Source organism: Borostomias antarcticus (genome assembly GCF_949987555.1).
Source record: "Borostomias antarcticus genome assembly, chromosome: 21".
Taxonomy (NCBI): Eukaryota; Metazoa; Chordata; class Actinopteri; order Stomiiformes; family Stomiidae; genus Borostomias; species Borostomias antarcticus.
This window is the reverse complement of record NC_140254.1, coordinates 6,627,304-6,643,692: the sequence shown is the minus strand read 5'-3', so window position 1 is coordinate 6,643,692 and position 16,389 is coordinate 6,627,304. Positions and strand designations below refer to the sequence as shown.

Genomic DNA, 16,389 nt, shown 5'->3' with positions numbered 1-16,389 from the left:
ACCCATTCTTGAATGTTGTTTTGTCACTGAGTGAAATGTTTTACTTAATCTTAACCCCTGTTTTCTCTCCTTCCTCATCCTTTCATCCCACCCCAGCTGTCTGAAATGTTGAGCTGTGAGGAACCAGAGAACCTGGCAGAACAGAGAGAATGAGAACAACCTGATCCTCAGAATCTTCTACAGTGTCCACCGTTCGTGGTATTGTAATGTTTTTGTCAATGCTGTAATTGTTTTGCATATTATAGCCTATATTTTGCTTTGAGAATGTGTTGTGTGGATCAGTGAAGAAATGTTCTGTCATCTGTGTTTGAATGTTGTCCTCTCTTTCCCTATCTGGATATGTGCGTGTGGAGGACAGATGAAGACTGAGTTTGTGGACAACAAGAGGTTTACAGAGCGGCCAAGAGACAGAAGCTAAGGGATACACAATTGCCACTTAGTCAGGGACATTTAGGTAAGTAGAGTCAGGATGACTTTCTCTCTGTCCTTCCTCACTTATTCAGTCATTCCATAAAAGTATTTGAGTCATTCTGTCTGGCACTGACTCAAGCACAGGCAAAACGAATGCTCACATCAAACACGGTTACAGTTTCTTTTCACGTGGATGTATGGCCCAAAGACACAGTCAAATGTATCTTTCTCTCGAGCAATAAAGTTTTTATTGGGTTCAAATGCTAAACTGCTTTTTATTGCCCAGTACTCAATACGAAAACATGAAGGTCCAGCTCTCATGTTCCTCTTCCCTCAATTGTCGAAGGACGGTAGGCTAGTGGGAAATGTGACTGAGATGACAAAACGTGACATCAGCAGCGTTCTGTCATTGGTCGTCAGATGTCTTTTTCATCTTATTGGATATTCATTTTGTTGAAATTGCCTGAAAATGTAGACACGGGCTTGTGTCTAAATTCATTTCTTTCCATAGGCCTATTCGTATTGCCTTAGTGAGATTAACTCGAAATGTAGCCTATTTTAAGTCCAATAAATCGTTGCGTGTGTAATGTCAGCAGTCAGTCCCTGTCCCTGTCTAGCCAAAATATTGGGATGAAGGGGTCGAATGGAGATTTAGCAATGGATGGGATTGCATGTAGCCTCATCATTAGAAGAGAATTAAGAAGTGGTTGGGCACAACGGTGAAATAACCGTCATGAGATTATTGACTGTGGCTGTGGTCATTTGGCAGTAGTGTGTAAAAAGAGGGCTTCTATTGAACTTAATACGACTCGTGATTCTTTGATGTGCACAACAGCCCAATTTGAAGTGCACATTATGTCGGCTATAGCCTAATGGACGTCATATGAGCTTTTTGTTTAGGCTACATGTTCGCTTGTTTATTAAATGATAACGTGCGTGGCAGTAATTTAATAGGATAGGCCTATGACATATTAATGTAATAAATGTTTTATGAAAAGATGAAGGACGGGTAGAATCTCAGAACATCCGTCACGACTGCATTTACCATTTCAGCACCTCGGCCAGCTACTGCGAGAACAAAAGACGGATTTGCATTCCTTGATGTCGGGGACCGTCCGTCTGTGCACAGTAGACATGACGGACGAAAAACTCGATAAAACCCATGCCACATATCCAGTCGTATTATGTATGTACTTATTGTGTAATGATGCCATGGCCTTTAAATATGCCCAATCTATGTGGACATCACCAAAATGTGAAAGTAATGAAAGTCTTTATATCCTCCTCCTTGCGAGTCATTGTTTGAATTGCAGACGCTCCCTCCCGGCAGACATCACGGCGTGTTACAACCCAGAGGAGGGATGAAGCATAGAGATCGACAGGGAGGGAGACACCGGCTTACGACGTCAAAAGCAACAGAGTGGTCTACACACAGACGGAGAGGGGGAGCCAATACGGGAACGAGCGGCGGCAATACCATTCCCTATCTTGGAACATAGGGTGCCTATCATTTTACCAACCGTTTGATTTTAAAGGGTTCTCATTTTGATTGCCTATAGAATATTATTGTGATTGCATTTAGAGTGGACAACAGATTTTGTATACAAAGATCATCAGGAAACAACGAGATAAAAAAAGCAGACGCATGTTCATGCCAGCTAAAGGACAGTCGCTGGGATTTGTTACGTGCGCTCGTAGAGGGTAGGCTAACTTGAATAGGTCCGGATTTAGGCTACAGACCAATGAATTGAATTGGAGAAAAGACACGCACCATAGTAACTACTATTAGGCTACACCAATATTGGGCAATAGCCTACGTGCAGATCTCAACGAACCGCTGCAAGAAAAGAGGATCACACCCCAAGTAGGTGATGAATTTGTTTTCCTCCTGATTTTTTGTATACATTTGGAGATGATATTCAAGTCATTGTTATTTCCACCATACATTGACAAAGGGACCAATAGGTCTCTGTGTTGACACCGACAGTCATGTTTTACTGTAGGCTATGGGCTGCTAAGACCGACAGAGGACTGAACAAAGGATCATCTTGTTGCTATTCCCAGTGTATTTATATTGTAATGTAAATATTTGATCGAAGACAGTGAGGGGTCGCGAGCATAATAGCTTATACATAGCCTACCATAACTATCCTTGTTATTGAATTAATTTTGTTGGATCAGTGATAGTTTATCTTTGCTAGGCTATAGCCTATCATAAGCCTACAACTCAGAATTAAGTTTAGCTCTATTTTTTTGTATTTATTACCAAAATTCGTTTTTGCACGACTATCATCAACTGATTGTTACTCTGTCCATAATAATTGTTTAAACCTTGAATAATTTATATAATTCTATCCATAAAGACTGTTATATTAATCTCCTATTCTAATACCTGTCCTTTCTTCTCGTCTCCAGACCATCTATAAGAAACACCCATCATCACCTCCACTTCGTCCGAAGATCTGTCTAGTCCGCTGTCCCTGACCAGTGTCTTAGTGTCATTCCCGGGACGCAGCGGGTCGTTCCCATCCCACGACGTCTCAATGAAGGAGGCCGACGCAATCAAGCTCTTCATCGGGCAAATTCCCCGGAACCTGGAGGAGAAGGACCTGAAGCCAATTTTCGAGCAGTTCGGGAAGATCTATGAGTTGACGGTGATAAAGGACAAATACACGGGAATGCACAAAGGTGAGAGAGTAGCCAATAACGTCTATGTGCGTCTTCAGAGCTAGGAGGAAACTATTTTCCCATGTTTTGGCTGTATGAGGTGCGAAAAAGTTGTCATATCACGCAAAAGCAGGCATTTCTGCATATATGATGCTTAGTTATTCAGACAAATAGGGATAATTTGTTTGCAATAAGGTCCATGCAAAATCTCACCTCCACACCTGACAATTTGAAGGCAGACACAGATACTTAACTAATCATTTACAAGCAAATGTATTTATTTTTCATTCAAGAGGCCCTTACATCTGGTGTTAAGCCAGATGTAGCATTACTCTTTTACTACCTTTAATGTGGCATTACGTTTGCATAATGAATGATTTGTGAGGCCTCCATGAAGGGCTGTCGAAGGTCTCATAAAGTCTTAATGTTGTCATTAGGGGGGGACACCTCCCTTATTACACATATTGTATGATATTGAGCCATGTCTGAAGGGTACCTGTGGTGTGTCTCTCCATGTGGGAGAGGGAAGGTTTGTGTTCAGGGTCTACAGAGGTTCATGGGACAGGGACTTATTGAGCTGACAGAATTACGCAGGATGTCTCACACTATCAGCTTTATGTTCATGCACAACACATTCAACGTTATAGTTCACGACAGACTGATATAAAGGCAAAATAAAATAATCTAATTTCTTGTATATGAAAACACAGTCTTTATATGTTCAGCTCACCTCTCTATATGTACTAGGAATGGAGTTTAACCCTCCGACCCATTTTGTCTCCAGGTTGCGCCTTCCTGACGTACTGCGCACGAGAGTCTGCCTTGAAGGCCCAGAATGCACTGCATGAACAGAAGACACTACCAGGGGTGAGTGTTTTCTCTGAGTCACTCCTGACACTCAGCGAGGGCAGCAGCCATGGTACACACTCGCTTGGGAGCACAGAGCGGGAAAAGAAAGTGGCATTCCAGCCCAGTGCACAGTGTAACACAGAAATATTAACTCTCTCTGACATTTGAGCCTGACTTCTCCCCTCAAGCTGATGTGCCCAGGAGAAAGGTCAGAGATTGCTTTCTCTGTTCTCCGTATGTGACGCATCCAGTTAGGTCTTTAGTCATCTGCCTACACATCTTCGGTTGGAAGGTGAAAGCTTAGGGCTACGCTGGAGTCTTTTCTCTCCCTATCTGTCTCTCTCTCCCCATCTCCCCCCTCTCCCTCTCTGTCTGTCTCTCTATGTCCGCCCCTGCCCCCCCCCCCTCGCTAAACTATCTCTCTGTCTCTTTCTCTCATCCTCTCTCTATCTCTCTGCCCCCTCACCCCTATCTCCTCACCCATGCATTCTAATTAAAGTTAACCCCGCTTTATTAGCATAACCAGACAGCAGGTGTGCTGCCAAGTGACATTTATAGATCAGAATGTGACATGACAGACGTTCTCCACTCGGTCTCTATAGAAACAGACTGTAGGCAAGGCAGGCAGGATATTAGGGCCAAGCCTGTTTCCGGACTCCTCTATTCATACTAATTCTCTCCCTGTCTTCCTGTCGAGATTTTATTCAGACGAGGGTTTCTGCTTTTCCTTTTTTGTCTGGGGCTCTAATCGTTCGGAGACAGGGAAGGGTGAGGTTAGGCGTCAGGTCGTAAGAGAATAAGAGATGATTAGAGAGAGAGAGAGAGAGAGAGAGAGAGAGATATGGTAAAAGAAAAAGCGTGGGGGGAGGGGTTATTATTAGCATGACAGTAGTCTGACCTTTCTGACCTCTCTGAGGAGATCAGCGTGCAGGTTTCCCCGTCACTAAACCTTCTCTCCCCCATCTCTACCCCATCCATCTATCTCCCCAGTGACCCCCTTCCCCAGACCTTCTTACCCTAAGCCTTGTAAAAGCGTCCAAGACCGACCTTTACCCCCCTCCCGTGTACCCCCACCACTACCCCCCAAAATGATGAAAACCACATTATTAGCTACAACCCGCCCCCTCACCACCACCACCACCACCCCACCCTCCGGACAACAACCTACCCCCCTCCACCGACCCCACCCCCACCACCAGCTGTGGTGTAATTGTCATCTAATAGCACCTGCACTGCCAAGGAATAATTAACGTCACCATCGTCTCACATCGATGCCACAAAGAAATAACATGAAAGCAATTATAAAGGCAGGGAGAAACACCGGCGGTGCACAGCGAGGCTGAAGGATGTCATTAACTCTCAGCGGCGTACTCGTATTCATGCTTTTCTATTTCTCCACGCAATACACAGGCAGTGGAAAGGCAGATGTAGATGGCGAGAGGAGGAGGAGGAGAAAGATGGAAAGAAAGCAAGAGAGAGAGAAAGCGAGAGAGAGAGAGAGCAAGGGAGGGGAGGGGTGAACAGATGGTCCGATCTGAGCGGCACCTGGCCTTGTGTTTTAATTTCAGGTGTGAGAGTAGGTCCGTCTCCAGGCTCACTAACATGGGAGAGGGGGTGTGGGGGGGGGGGGGGGGGGCGGTGCCAGAGCACATTCAGATGTGTGTGTGTGTGTGAGAGAGAGAGAGAGTAAGAGAGAGAGAGAGACAGACAGTTGCAGACAGGAAGAGAGAAACAGAGTCACATTTGGGCCGTTTGCCCTCCCTCCTCTGTCTTTCTCAGCTCAGCTTGTCCTCTCATCCTCCTCCGTGCTTATCTCTGTACTCCCTGCTCTCAGTGCTGCCTGCCCGAGTCCTGTTGCCAGACCGCTGTGTGTCTGGTCTGGTCTGGTCTGGTCTGGTCTGGCCTGGCCTGGCCCGGTCTGGAACCGGGCTCTGCCTCTGTGAGGCCTTGACAAGCAGATAAACAAAAGCCATATAGCCAGGAGTTATTCGGCATTCCCTCCAAACACCCTCTCTGTCTTCTGTTCTTTCAGCTCTCTCTGCTTTTTAAAATTATATTATACAGTACCCAATGTGTCTCCGCCCCCAAAAAACAACCCTCTACTCCCCCCCTTCTCAATCGCATCCTCTTTTATCTCCGCCTGGTAAATATGTACTGTAGGCCTGTGTGTGTGTGTGTGTGTGTGTGTGCGCGTCTGCATGCATACGCATATGTGTGTGTGTTTGTGTGTGTGTCTTCACCATGGCCTTCCCCACCGATTCAGGTCAGCCGCTCAATGCAGTGATTTAGTTATTCAGTATATTATAATTCATCTCTGCTTCGCTGGAATTTCAACCAGAGAAAATAACAGTGGAGAATGTTCATCCAAATCTGCCTTTGAATAATATCTCAATATTCAAGACACATTTTTATTATGAGGCATATTTAGATGTAGTCTATTCTCCTAGGGTGTAGCAGTGCGTGGAGATACATGAGGTGTGATGTACTGAGTAGGACTGAGATTGTTTGTGATTAGGGTTGCATCTGTATACCGTGTGTGTGTGTGTGTGTTTTGTGGGGGAGGGGAGGGCAGGTGCTCAGTCTGACATGGTTTACTGAAGAGGGGGATGGAGTGTGCGTGCGCACGTGCGTGTGTGTGTGTGTGTGTATCTGCATGCGTGCGTACACGTGCACATTTGTTTTTGTCAGGGAGGAACACAATCCAGGATCTCAAAGAAGAAGCTCTGAGATCTTTGTGTAGAAAAGCTGTTCATTCTCCAAGGTCTTTTCCCTTCCTATATGAGAGGAAAGACGTCATCTTTTGTCGGAGCGTCTGACTAAGCTTGAAATGTCCTCATCCATAATGAGCTAGAGAGTGTCCAGACATACTGACAGAGATGTGGTCTGGGAGTCGTCTGAAACGATAATAAGCGCCCCTGTATGACATTAATTACACATTCCCAGCGTGTGCCGCGCGCTCCGAGCGCACGTGTACTGTATCTCCTTGGGAGTGAGGGGAGGGCGGCAGGGCTCGCTCACACCGTCTCTGCCTCTGTGTCACGCCTGTCAGTGGGGGATGACGAATGTAGCCTAGGTAACCTATATCTGAGCACACGCGTGCTCTCGACAGGTCCCGTCAGGGTGAAGTGGGTGCGTGCGTTCGCGGGTGTGTGCATTTGCATATGTATATGTCTGTCAGTATGCGCCGGGGGTGTCGCAGTGCTAGTATTGTTCAGATTGCCTGCTCTGTGTAAAGGGCCCCGGCTCGAGTGTCACTCTGGGGTGACTGTAGTGATGATGGATGTTGATTAGATTTATGGGGGGGGTGGGTAAATGGGTGTGAATTGGAGAGAAATTGGATGAATGAGAGGAGGATGGAGGGGGGGGGGGGGGGGGTAGAGAGGAGGATGGGGGAAGGGGGGAAGAAATGAATGAAAGTTTGACATAATGAGCAGCGGGTGGCATGGGGGGGGGGGGGGCGGGGTTGAAGAGGGTAGGGGGGTGGGGGATTGGTCGGGATAAGGGGGTACTGAGGCAGTGTGTTTATCAGCTTAAATGCAGACATCTGTTACTGAGAGAGATGGTGTGTGCTGAAGGGGGTGGGGGTACGGGAGTGTGTGTGTGTGTGAGTGTGTGCTGAAGGGTGTGGGGGTACGGGAGTGTGTGCTGAAGGAGGTGGGGGTACGGGAGTGTGTGAGTGTGTGCTGAAGGGGGTGGGGGTACAGGAGTGTGTGAGTGTGTGCTGAAGGGGGTGGGGGTACGGGAGTGTGTGAGCAGAGTGGAGAGGGGGCCCTCGTCATGATTGAACTCATCAGGCTCTGTGAACCCAGTGGAACAGGGGCTTGTGCTTAAGCTGATAGACATGGGATATACATTTTTCATGGATAGACATCTCTCACTCTCTCTCTCTCTATATATATATATATATATATGTCGTATATAGCACTTGAGGTGGAATTAAATTGACTAAACCACACAAAATAACTAGGACACTACAGCAGCCTGTCTGTATGAGCACAGAAATCCCTCCATGATTTAGCTCTTTCCCCGTCGAGTAGCACACTGCATGGATAAACAGCACTTGACATGTATATTGGAAGGATTTTGAAGCGACTCCTCTGTGCTGTTGGAATTGAAGCACTGTGACACAAGCTGACACACGTATTACAAGTTTGTACCTTTCTGCATGTATTAAAGATAACATAGAGGAAAAGCTCTGTACCAGATCATCTCTCCTGACCCCTCCCAGTGTGGAGACACAGACATGACGAGGCTGTTGGACTGACACCCCGGCGACGGGTCCATTGATTACGCATTACTGACCCGTACAAGCGTGAACTTGTCTGTCTCTTTGTGCTGGATTGATTCACTGACTGATGGAGTGAATATCAGAGACCTCCTGCCTTGATGAGGAGAGAGTATGTACCTATGTGTGTGTGTGTGTGTGTGTGTGCGCGCGCGTGTGCGTGTGTGCTTGTGTGTGCGTGCGTGCGTGTGAGAGAGAGAGAGAGAGAGAGAGAGAGAGAGAGAGAATGTGTCTGTAGACTGTCTTTGTGTGCATCTCTTTTCAAGTGCCAGCCTTTGTTGCTTTATTTATGTCTTTCTCTGTGTCTCTTCATTTATCTCTCTCTGTATTCAGCACCTTGTGTGAGTGTTTATCTGCCTCATTTCATTTTCAGCATGTCTTTGTGCCTCGGTGTGATTACAACTGTTTCCACCTGCGTCTGGTCTAGCATTCATGTGCCTGTGTGTTTGTTTGTGTGTGTGCGTGTGTGTCCCAGTGTTGGTGAATGTTTGTGTGATGAGAGGGGAGAGAGCTGAGAGTGGAGGAGAGGGGGATGGGACGGCAGGTTGATTATGGTCGCAGGTCTCGTTGCCTGGAGACGGCGGGGACGAGGGATGCCAGGTTGCTAGGTAACCGGCGCGATGCAATGACCAGAGCTGTGTGATGGAGCGGAGGGAGGCAAAAAAAGAAAATTGTCTTTGTACCCCCCATTCTCCAATCCCTGTCCCCCCTCCTCCTCCCTCCCACTCCGTAAATGCTCTTTAAAGAGCCAGCGATGGTCACTGTTGATATATCTGCTGTTCAGAGTCACTGCTCTTCTGGCAGATCGGCCGAGCCGATTTAGATGGGAGAGAAAACAGATGACAGAGATGTGTCAGCCTCTCAGAGCGCCGCCTGTTTGGGTCCGGCGAGCGGGGGGGAGGGGAGGGGTGGGGGGCAGAGATTATGAGATGCTCTCTTCTGAGACGGCACGAGAGGAGAGAAAACTGTGATTAAAACCGCCATCTACAAACGCTCTTTTTCTATCTTTTAGCCTTGTATGAGTGTGTGTTTGCGTGTTGGTGTGAGCTGGCACACACACACATCTGTACTGTATTTGTATGTGCCTTGGAGGGACAGAGTTCATGCCGTGATTTGATTGGATAATCTATGGATTTAATATCTCATAATCCCAGTGAAATCCACAACCCCCCCCCCCCCCCCCCCGGCATAACAGAGGGAAAGATTAACGATGTGTGTACGGGCGCTGATGCCAATGTGAGCAGGCGATTGTGTCTGTGTACACATGTGAGTCTGCCAGTGTCAGTGTGTACAGACTTTGTTTAGTTAGTATGAAAATTATTAAAATGTCTGTCTCAGTGAAAGAGAAAGGAAGACGGGATTCACAGCTCTCACATCTGCTGTGGAGGCCGTAATTATGTTCAACAGGCATTTTGAATTTTCCTTTGTTTCACTGCCCCTTCACACATACACACACACACACACACACACACACATACACACACACACACACTTAATCCTGCTATCTTTCGACCTAGAAGTACCCTCTATCCTCCTCGCTTGGTCTCTCCTCTCGTTCGCCCCTCTCTCGTCTCCTCCGCCACCGCCCGTCGTTCGGGGCAACCTTGTTTACCTGCTGTGGACGGATCTCGTTGCGGGGTTGCCATGGCGACCGCTGTGCGGGGAGGGCGGGGGAGGGGGGGGACTTTCGTCAGAGAGAGCGGAGCTGGTTGCCGTGCCGATCTGGAGTGGCGCTGCCTCGATGGCCTGCCCTTCTCCAAGTCCCCCTCTTGTATGTTCTAATTCCAATCTACTCCACCATCTGCTCGGCTTGTCCTCGCCACCACTGTGGTTGAGCTTCTTCTCTCTGGGTGGAGGAGGCTGTATGGAACACGCACGCTCAGGGGCCGGGAAGTGGCTGGAGATATATGTGTGAACAGTCTCTTATAACATAACATAATTTGCGCCCGCCGAGGGGACTTTAAAAAAATAATAATAATAAAATAAAATAAATAATTGTATATCTTTTTATGAACATATTATTTAAATTAATCTGTCAATTCAGGGGTGGCTTCTCAGGAGATTTAGCAGTGTAAACAAATTCGATAATTCCTATTCCATGTACCGACTGTAAGCACACGGGCACATCTGACGAGGGATTTCAAATGTGGTTGTTAGGGTTTTTCATAAACCTCCCTGTCTGTCCTGTCCTTAATTGGCGTAATCAATGGGAACCTCTCCTTTAGGACATAGGGCCTCCTGCTGGAGGAGGAGCAGGAGGAGGAGGAGGTGTTTGTGCATGCTGGATACTTGCAGGAGCCTGGGTCAGGCTCTGATCAATACTGTCTCCTGGTGACCGATCACAGCTGATCAATCAGATCTGCGGGATCTGTGACTGGCTCAAATGTCACTGGCTCCATAATTAAGACCTTCATTAAAATACCCTTAACATAGTGTCCCTCCCTCCTTCCCCCGCTCTGTCCCCAGCCCTCCTCCTCTCAGTTCCTCCCGTTCTCTCCTTCATTTCATTAGGATTGTGACAAACAATGGAGGAAACAACTTTTCTGCGGATAGGCTTTGGCAAATTGCTAAAGTTCGCCTAATTCTGTCTCTCCTTTGGACGCTCTCTCTCTCTCTCTCCTCTATCGTTTCAGTTTCTCTAGGTCTGATTCTGATTCTGTCCGTTCCTTTAACCTCTTTTTCATCCTCTCTGTCAGCTCAGAACCTCAGTCATTCTAATCCTGCATGCTTCTGTAATCCAGATTAGCTGGCGAGCATTCTTAATCTTATCCCTTGTCCAATCCCACGTGGGTGTGTGCTTTTCCTGGTTTTATCTGATAGGGGGAGAAGGGGTGGTGGAGGCCAGGATTAGATAAGGGCGTTTCTGAGAGAGAGACGGGGAGTAGAAAATGTGACTGCATCACCCACAGACACAGCAGAATAGAGTACAGAATCAGAATGAGAGGAATAGAAATTAAGGAGAGAGAGAGACAGAGAGAGAGAAAGAGAGAGATGAGCAGAGGTAGCCAGGACTTATAGAGAGAGGGATTAACACGAGTGGGAGAATTAGTGACGGGCCAGTTATGTATACCATACAGGCCTACTCTGTCTGCATCCACCAATAAACACTGTCACTGTCTTGTCATATTGATCATGTTGTTGATATGCCGCCTGCCATGTTTGCCATTTGAACTGCTGTCCTGATGATGTGATCTCTTCGTTATTGCAGATGAACCGCCCCATCCAGGTTAAGCCAGCCGACAGTGAGGGTAGAGGGGGTAAGAGACACACCTGTCCCACACACGTGCACGCACACATACACACACACACACACACACACACACACACACACACACATATACACACACACACCACACCTGTTCAAACAACTCCCGAAGCAAACGGAAAAGAAAATCAAACACCATTTCCACAAATCCATGCCTGACACACACAGAGCACTCCCAGAATGACACCTCCCACAGCTCAGGGCCTACAGGTCTGCTGCGGCAACCTCGTTTGGACCAAAAGATACTGAAATCTCTGGTTCATCTGAACACACCTAAAAATAACACCTGTTATATCAGCCTTATATAGCCTGTTGTATCAGTTTTTTTCTGTCACACAAATACAACACCCCCCCTATCTTGTCTGCGCCCAAACAACCAATCAGAAGCTTTTGTGAGTGGGTACTGGAAACATGAGACACATTTTGATTGGTGTCGTCATGGAGCTGCCCGTCAGGGAGGATAAAGGGTGATGATCGTCACAGCAGCCAGATGCTCTGTCTCCCTGATGCTTCTCCCTGGTGGCCAACCTGAGTATAGCAGGACTGACACAATAGGATCGGCAAAGTGGGTAATAATAACATATAAACATGATGTCGAAGGGGTTTGTAGAACATTTGCGTGTCAGTGTGTAGGCTATACTGCGTTCTCTGGATTGACTCCAGAATGTTACTTCATCCACTCATCCTTTTATCCTCTCTCCTGTCCTTTTTTCATTCAACCATTAATGTTCCTTTTAATCTGCATTCTCTTCCGTTAACCATCCGCCCTCCTCCTCCTCCCCGTCGTGCACCCTCTTGACCCTTCCCCTCAGAAGACAGGAAGTTGTTTGTGGGCATGCTAGGAAAGCAGCAGTCGGACACTGACGTCAGGAAGATGTTTGAGCCGTTCGGGAGCATCGAGGAGTGCACCGTTCTCCGCGGGCCTGACGGAACCAGCAAAGGTGAGAAAATACACCAAAACGTTCTATAAAGACCCACAATAAACAGAACCATTCTACATAGAGCCATTCTACACAGAACCTTTACACACAGGATCATTTTGTACAAATACCAAGGACCAGTGCCCCTGGACCTGGCTTAAAATGGATCCTTGGACTGCAAAGAATCTTCAAATTATCAATAGAGAACCTCTGTGAAATGACATAAAGGAAAAATCAAAATGTTTATTCTTGGACAGAACCCGCCCCTAAGAGCTGAGCTGTAATGGGTCATCACATCACACACATGACAGCATTAGTCAAATTGTTCTAAAGATATCAGTACCGTCAACACTGGTCACATGTAAATCACGCAGCGTTGCTTGACACTCCGAATGTAAAAGTCTGATATTGTGTTTGTTGTGCGAGGCATTGCTAATGATGGCATAGGCTTTATAGGTCATAGCTAATGACGCGTTGCACGGTTTATGAGCTGTGATTGATGAAGCAATGAATGTTCTGTGGACCACAGTTAATGATGCAGCAATAACTGATGAAGCGTTGAATGTTAGATCATTGTAAATGTATTTATGTGGGACATAAATGTTTGTGCTACAGTGTTTTGTCTTACAATAGGCTACTATAAGGGTGTGTGCGTGCATCCGTGTGTGTGTGTGGAGGGGGTCCAGGTTTGGTAACAATGTGTTGCGTTCCGTAGGATGTGCGTTTGTGAAGTACCAGAGCAACGCAGAGGCACAGGCAGCCATTAGCGCTCTGCACGGGAGCCGTACTCTACCGGTCAGTCATTGCCTCACATGCACATTTCACACACACATACACACACACGCACACGCACACACACACACACACACACACACACACACACACATACATGCACAGACACTCACAGACACACACACTCATTTTAAGTCCTTATTTAACACTTAATCGTGCATGACCCACCAACAGTTTAACGCTGACACACTTGGCCAGACTCCTACAAACACACTTCACACACCTTCCTAGGTACGAGAACAGAGTCTTTGTGAAACGTCCTCCCATGACTGTGCTGTAGGTCACAGTGTGGCGTTGTGTTATTTTCCCTCTGAAATAACCCTCCATCCCTCCCTCCCTCTCCATCCCTCCCTCTCTCTCCATCCCTCCCTCCCTCTCCATCCCTCCCTCTCTCTCCACCCCTCCCTCCCTCTCCATCCCTCCACCCCTCCCTCTCTCTCCATCCCGCCATCCCTCCCTCCCTCTCCATCCCTCCACCCCTCCCTCTCTCTCCATCCCTCCACTCCTCCCTCTCTCTCCATCCCTCCCTCTCTCTCCATCCCTCCATCCCTCCCTCTCTCTCCATCCCTCCCTCTCTCTCCATCCCTCTCTCTCCATCCCTCCCTCTCTCTCCATCCCTCCACCCCTCCCTCTCTCTCTCCATCCCTCCCTCTCTCTCCATTCCTCTCTCTCCATCCCTCCCTCTCTCCATCCCTCCCTCTCTCTCTCCATCCCTCCACTCCTCCCTCTCCATCCCTCCCTCTCTCTCTCTATCTCTCCATCCCTCCATCGCTCTCTCTCTCTCTCCATCTCTCCATCCCTCCCTCTCTGCAGGGTGCCTCCTCCAGCCTGGTGGTTAAATTCGCCGACTCGGAGAAGGAGCGAGGGATCCGGCGCATGCAGCAGGTGGCGTCCCAGCTGGGGGTCATCAGCCCCATGACCCTACACCTCGGGGCTTACAACGCCTACACGCAGGCGGTGAGTATGCCCCCCCCCCCTCCCCTTCCCTCAGAGAGCCCAGACGCAGGTCACTAATGCATCCTTCCATCCAGTCTTCCTTGAGGACAGAGCGGATGAATGACAGATCTGGTCTCTCTCTCTCTGCCCCCTCCGACTCTTACCCCCCCTCTCAGCTGGTGCAGCAGCAGGCTCTGGTCGCCCAGTCAGCCTACCTGTCTCCCGTTGCCACGGTAGCGGCGGTGCAGATGCAGCAGCTGGCCGCCCTCAACCCCAGCAGCATCATCGCCACACCCATCGCCTCCCTCACCCCCTCCTCAGGTAAGGACTCACCTCCGACCTCCCCGACGTCATCCCTTCCTCTGTCTCGCTTGGTCACATTCTTGTTTTTACATTTTAGTCATTTAGATAGATAGATAGATAGATAGATAGATAGATAGATAGATAGATAGATAGATAGATAGATAGATAGATAAACAGACAGACAGACAGATTGATTCTATTTCATGTCTGTACAGTGCTACACATAATAAAATTTAGAGGACTCTTTTTATCCGAAGCGACTTACAATAAAGTGCATTTGTCTAGAGAGAGTAAGCAAATTGGCCATACACTCTGCCACTTTCCCCCATACAGTGTATTTATGCCTGTGTTTCTGTCTATGTCTCTGTGTCGGTTGGACAATGTCTCCAGGGACCAGCACCCCGCCCACTATCGCGGCCACCCCAGTGCCTGCTCTGCCTCCACCAATCGCCGTCAACAGCTACCCAGCAGTGCCAGCTCCGCCCAATGGGCAGTCGGCATCTGAAACCCTGTACACCAACGGGGTTCATGCCTATCAAGGTACCCAACGCAACGATACAGGATACAGGACATAGTCAGCAATCATGTAGTAGGACTGAGAGAAAACTGACAATTTCATTCCAGAATATATACTGTATTATCGAGCTTCTGGCGGGCATCATTGCTCAGAGCAAAGCAGCGAAAGCTGTAGGAGGGACCAGTGTTATTTGGAGCATGGGTATTTGTATGCTCCAAATAGCAAGTTTGCATACAGCCATTTATTCCATGGTTCCCCCTTCTCTCCCCCAGCTCAGAGTCCTGTCCTGGACCCCCTCCAGCAGGCATACACAGGCATGCAGCACTACACAGGTGAGACAGCTGTACTTTTCCACTGTCCAGAGATATGTCAGTCTGAAACGGGGAGATACATCTTTTTTTGCCTGGTTTCATTGGATTAAGACTAGTCCTAGACCACCGAATATATAGTGGATTGTCTCCAATACTAGTCTTAATCTGTGTCTAAAACTGTCCATCGAAGTTTGAAATGCCTCTCTCTCCTCATTGCTCTCCCTTCCTGTTCCCTCTCTTAGTAGTCCTCAATGCTAACCTGTTCTCGCTCGCCCACAGCTACCTACCCTGCTGCCTATGGCCTGGTTGGCCAGCCGTTCCCCCACCAGCCCACACTAGTGGCCCAGCAGCACCAGCAGCCGCAGCAGCTCCAGCAGAGGGAGGGTGAGCATTCCACACGTGTCCACAGTCACATACATTTTACATGCATTTTCAGGGGAGGGATTAGGACAGAAAAAAACACAGAGAAAAATCCCTGTCGAACACTCCGAGAAGTCTTAAATGTCGCCGTGTCCTGTCGGTCTCTCCTCCTCCTCCTCTCGTCTCCTCCTCCTTCTCTCCCAAGGTCCAGAGGGCTGTAATATCTTCATCTACCACCTGCCACAGGAGTTCACCGACTCTGAGATGCTGCAGATGTTCCTGCCCTTTGGAAACGTCATCTCGGCCAAGGTCTTCGTGGACCGCGCCACCAACCAGAGCAAGTGCTTCGGTGAGCGGTGAAGATCTGTGGCAGAATGCAACAGGGCATCGCTAACATGTTGGGTTATATCGGAGAATGACACGACCCATCTTCTTCCCCTCCTGAACTGTCTCGTTGTCTTCCTCGTCAGGCTTTGTGAGTTTCGACAACCCGTCCAGCGCCCAGACTGCCATCCAGGCCATGAACGGCTTCCAGATTGGCATGAAGAGACTCAAGGTCCAGCTAAAGAGGCCCAAGGATGCGAACAGGCCCTACTGAAGCCTGCTGCTAGACCACTCTGAGCAGGTGAGTACGATAAGGAGGAGGAAGAGAGAGAGAGGAGAGAAAGAGAGAGAAAGGAGAGAGAGAGAGAGAGAGAGAGAGGGAGGCTGGGTGCTGAGGGGTGTTGGCAGACAGTGGGAGAGTGTATGAGAGGTAGGGTACGGGGGAAGGG

The 16,389-nt window shown here is 48.2% G+C and overlaps 1 protein-coding gene across 1 annotated transcript; it reads left to right on the top strand.

Annotated features, from left to right (window-relative positions):
- Window positions 1-2,954: 2,954 nt before the first annotated feature.
- On the top strand, window positions 2,955-16,214 carry celf3a (cugbp, Elav-like family member 3a; the record flags this gene model as incomplete). The annotated part of the gene is made up of 11 exons (XM_084455099.1): window positions 2,955-3,099; window positions 3,863-3,945; window positions 11,421-11,469; window positions 12,290-12,418; window positions 13,113-13,192; window positions 14,003-14,146; window positions 14,302-14,446; window positions 15,218-15,277; window positions 15,536-15,640; window positions 15,822-15,965; window positions 16,087-16,214. 11 exons carry the CDS (start codon window positions 2,955-2,957, stop codon window positions 16,212-16,214), a joined length of 1,212 nt encoding a protein of 403 aa, XP_084311225.1.
- Between the last annotated feature and the right edge of the window lie 175 nt (window positions 16,215-16,389).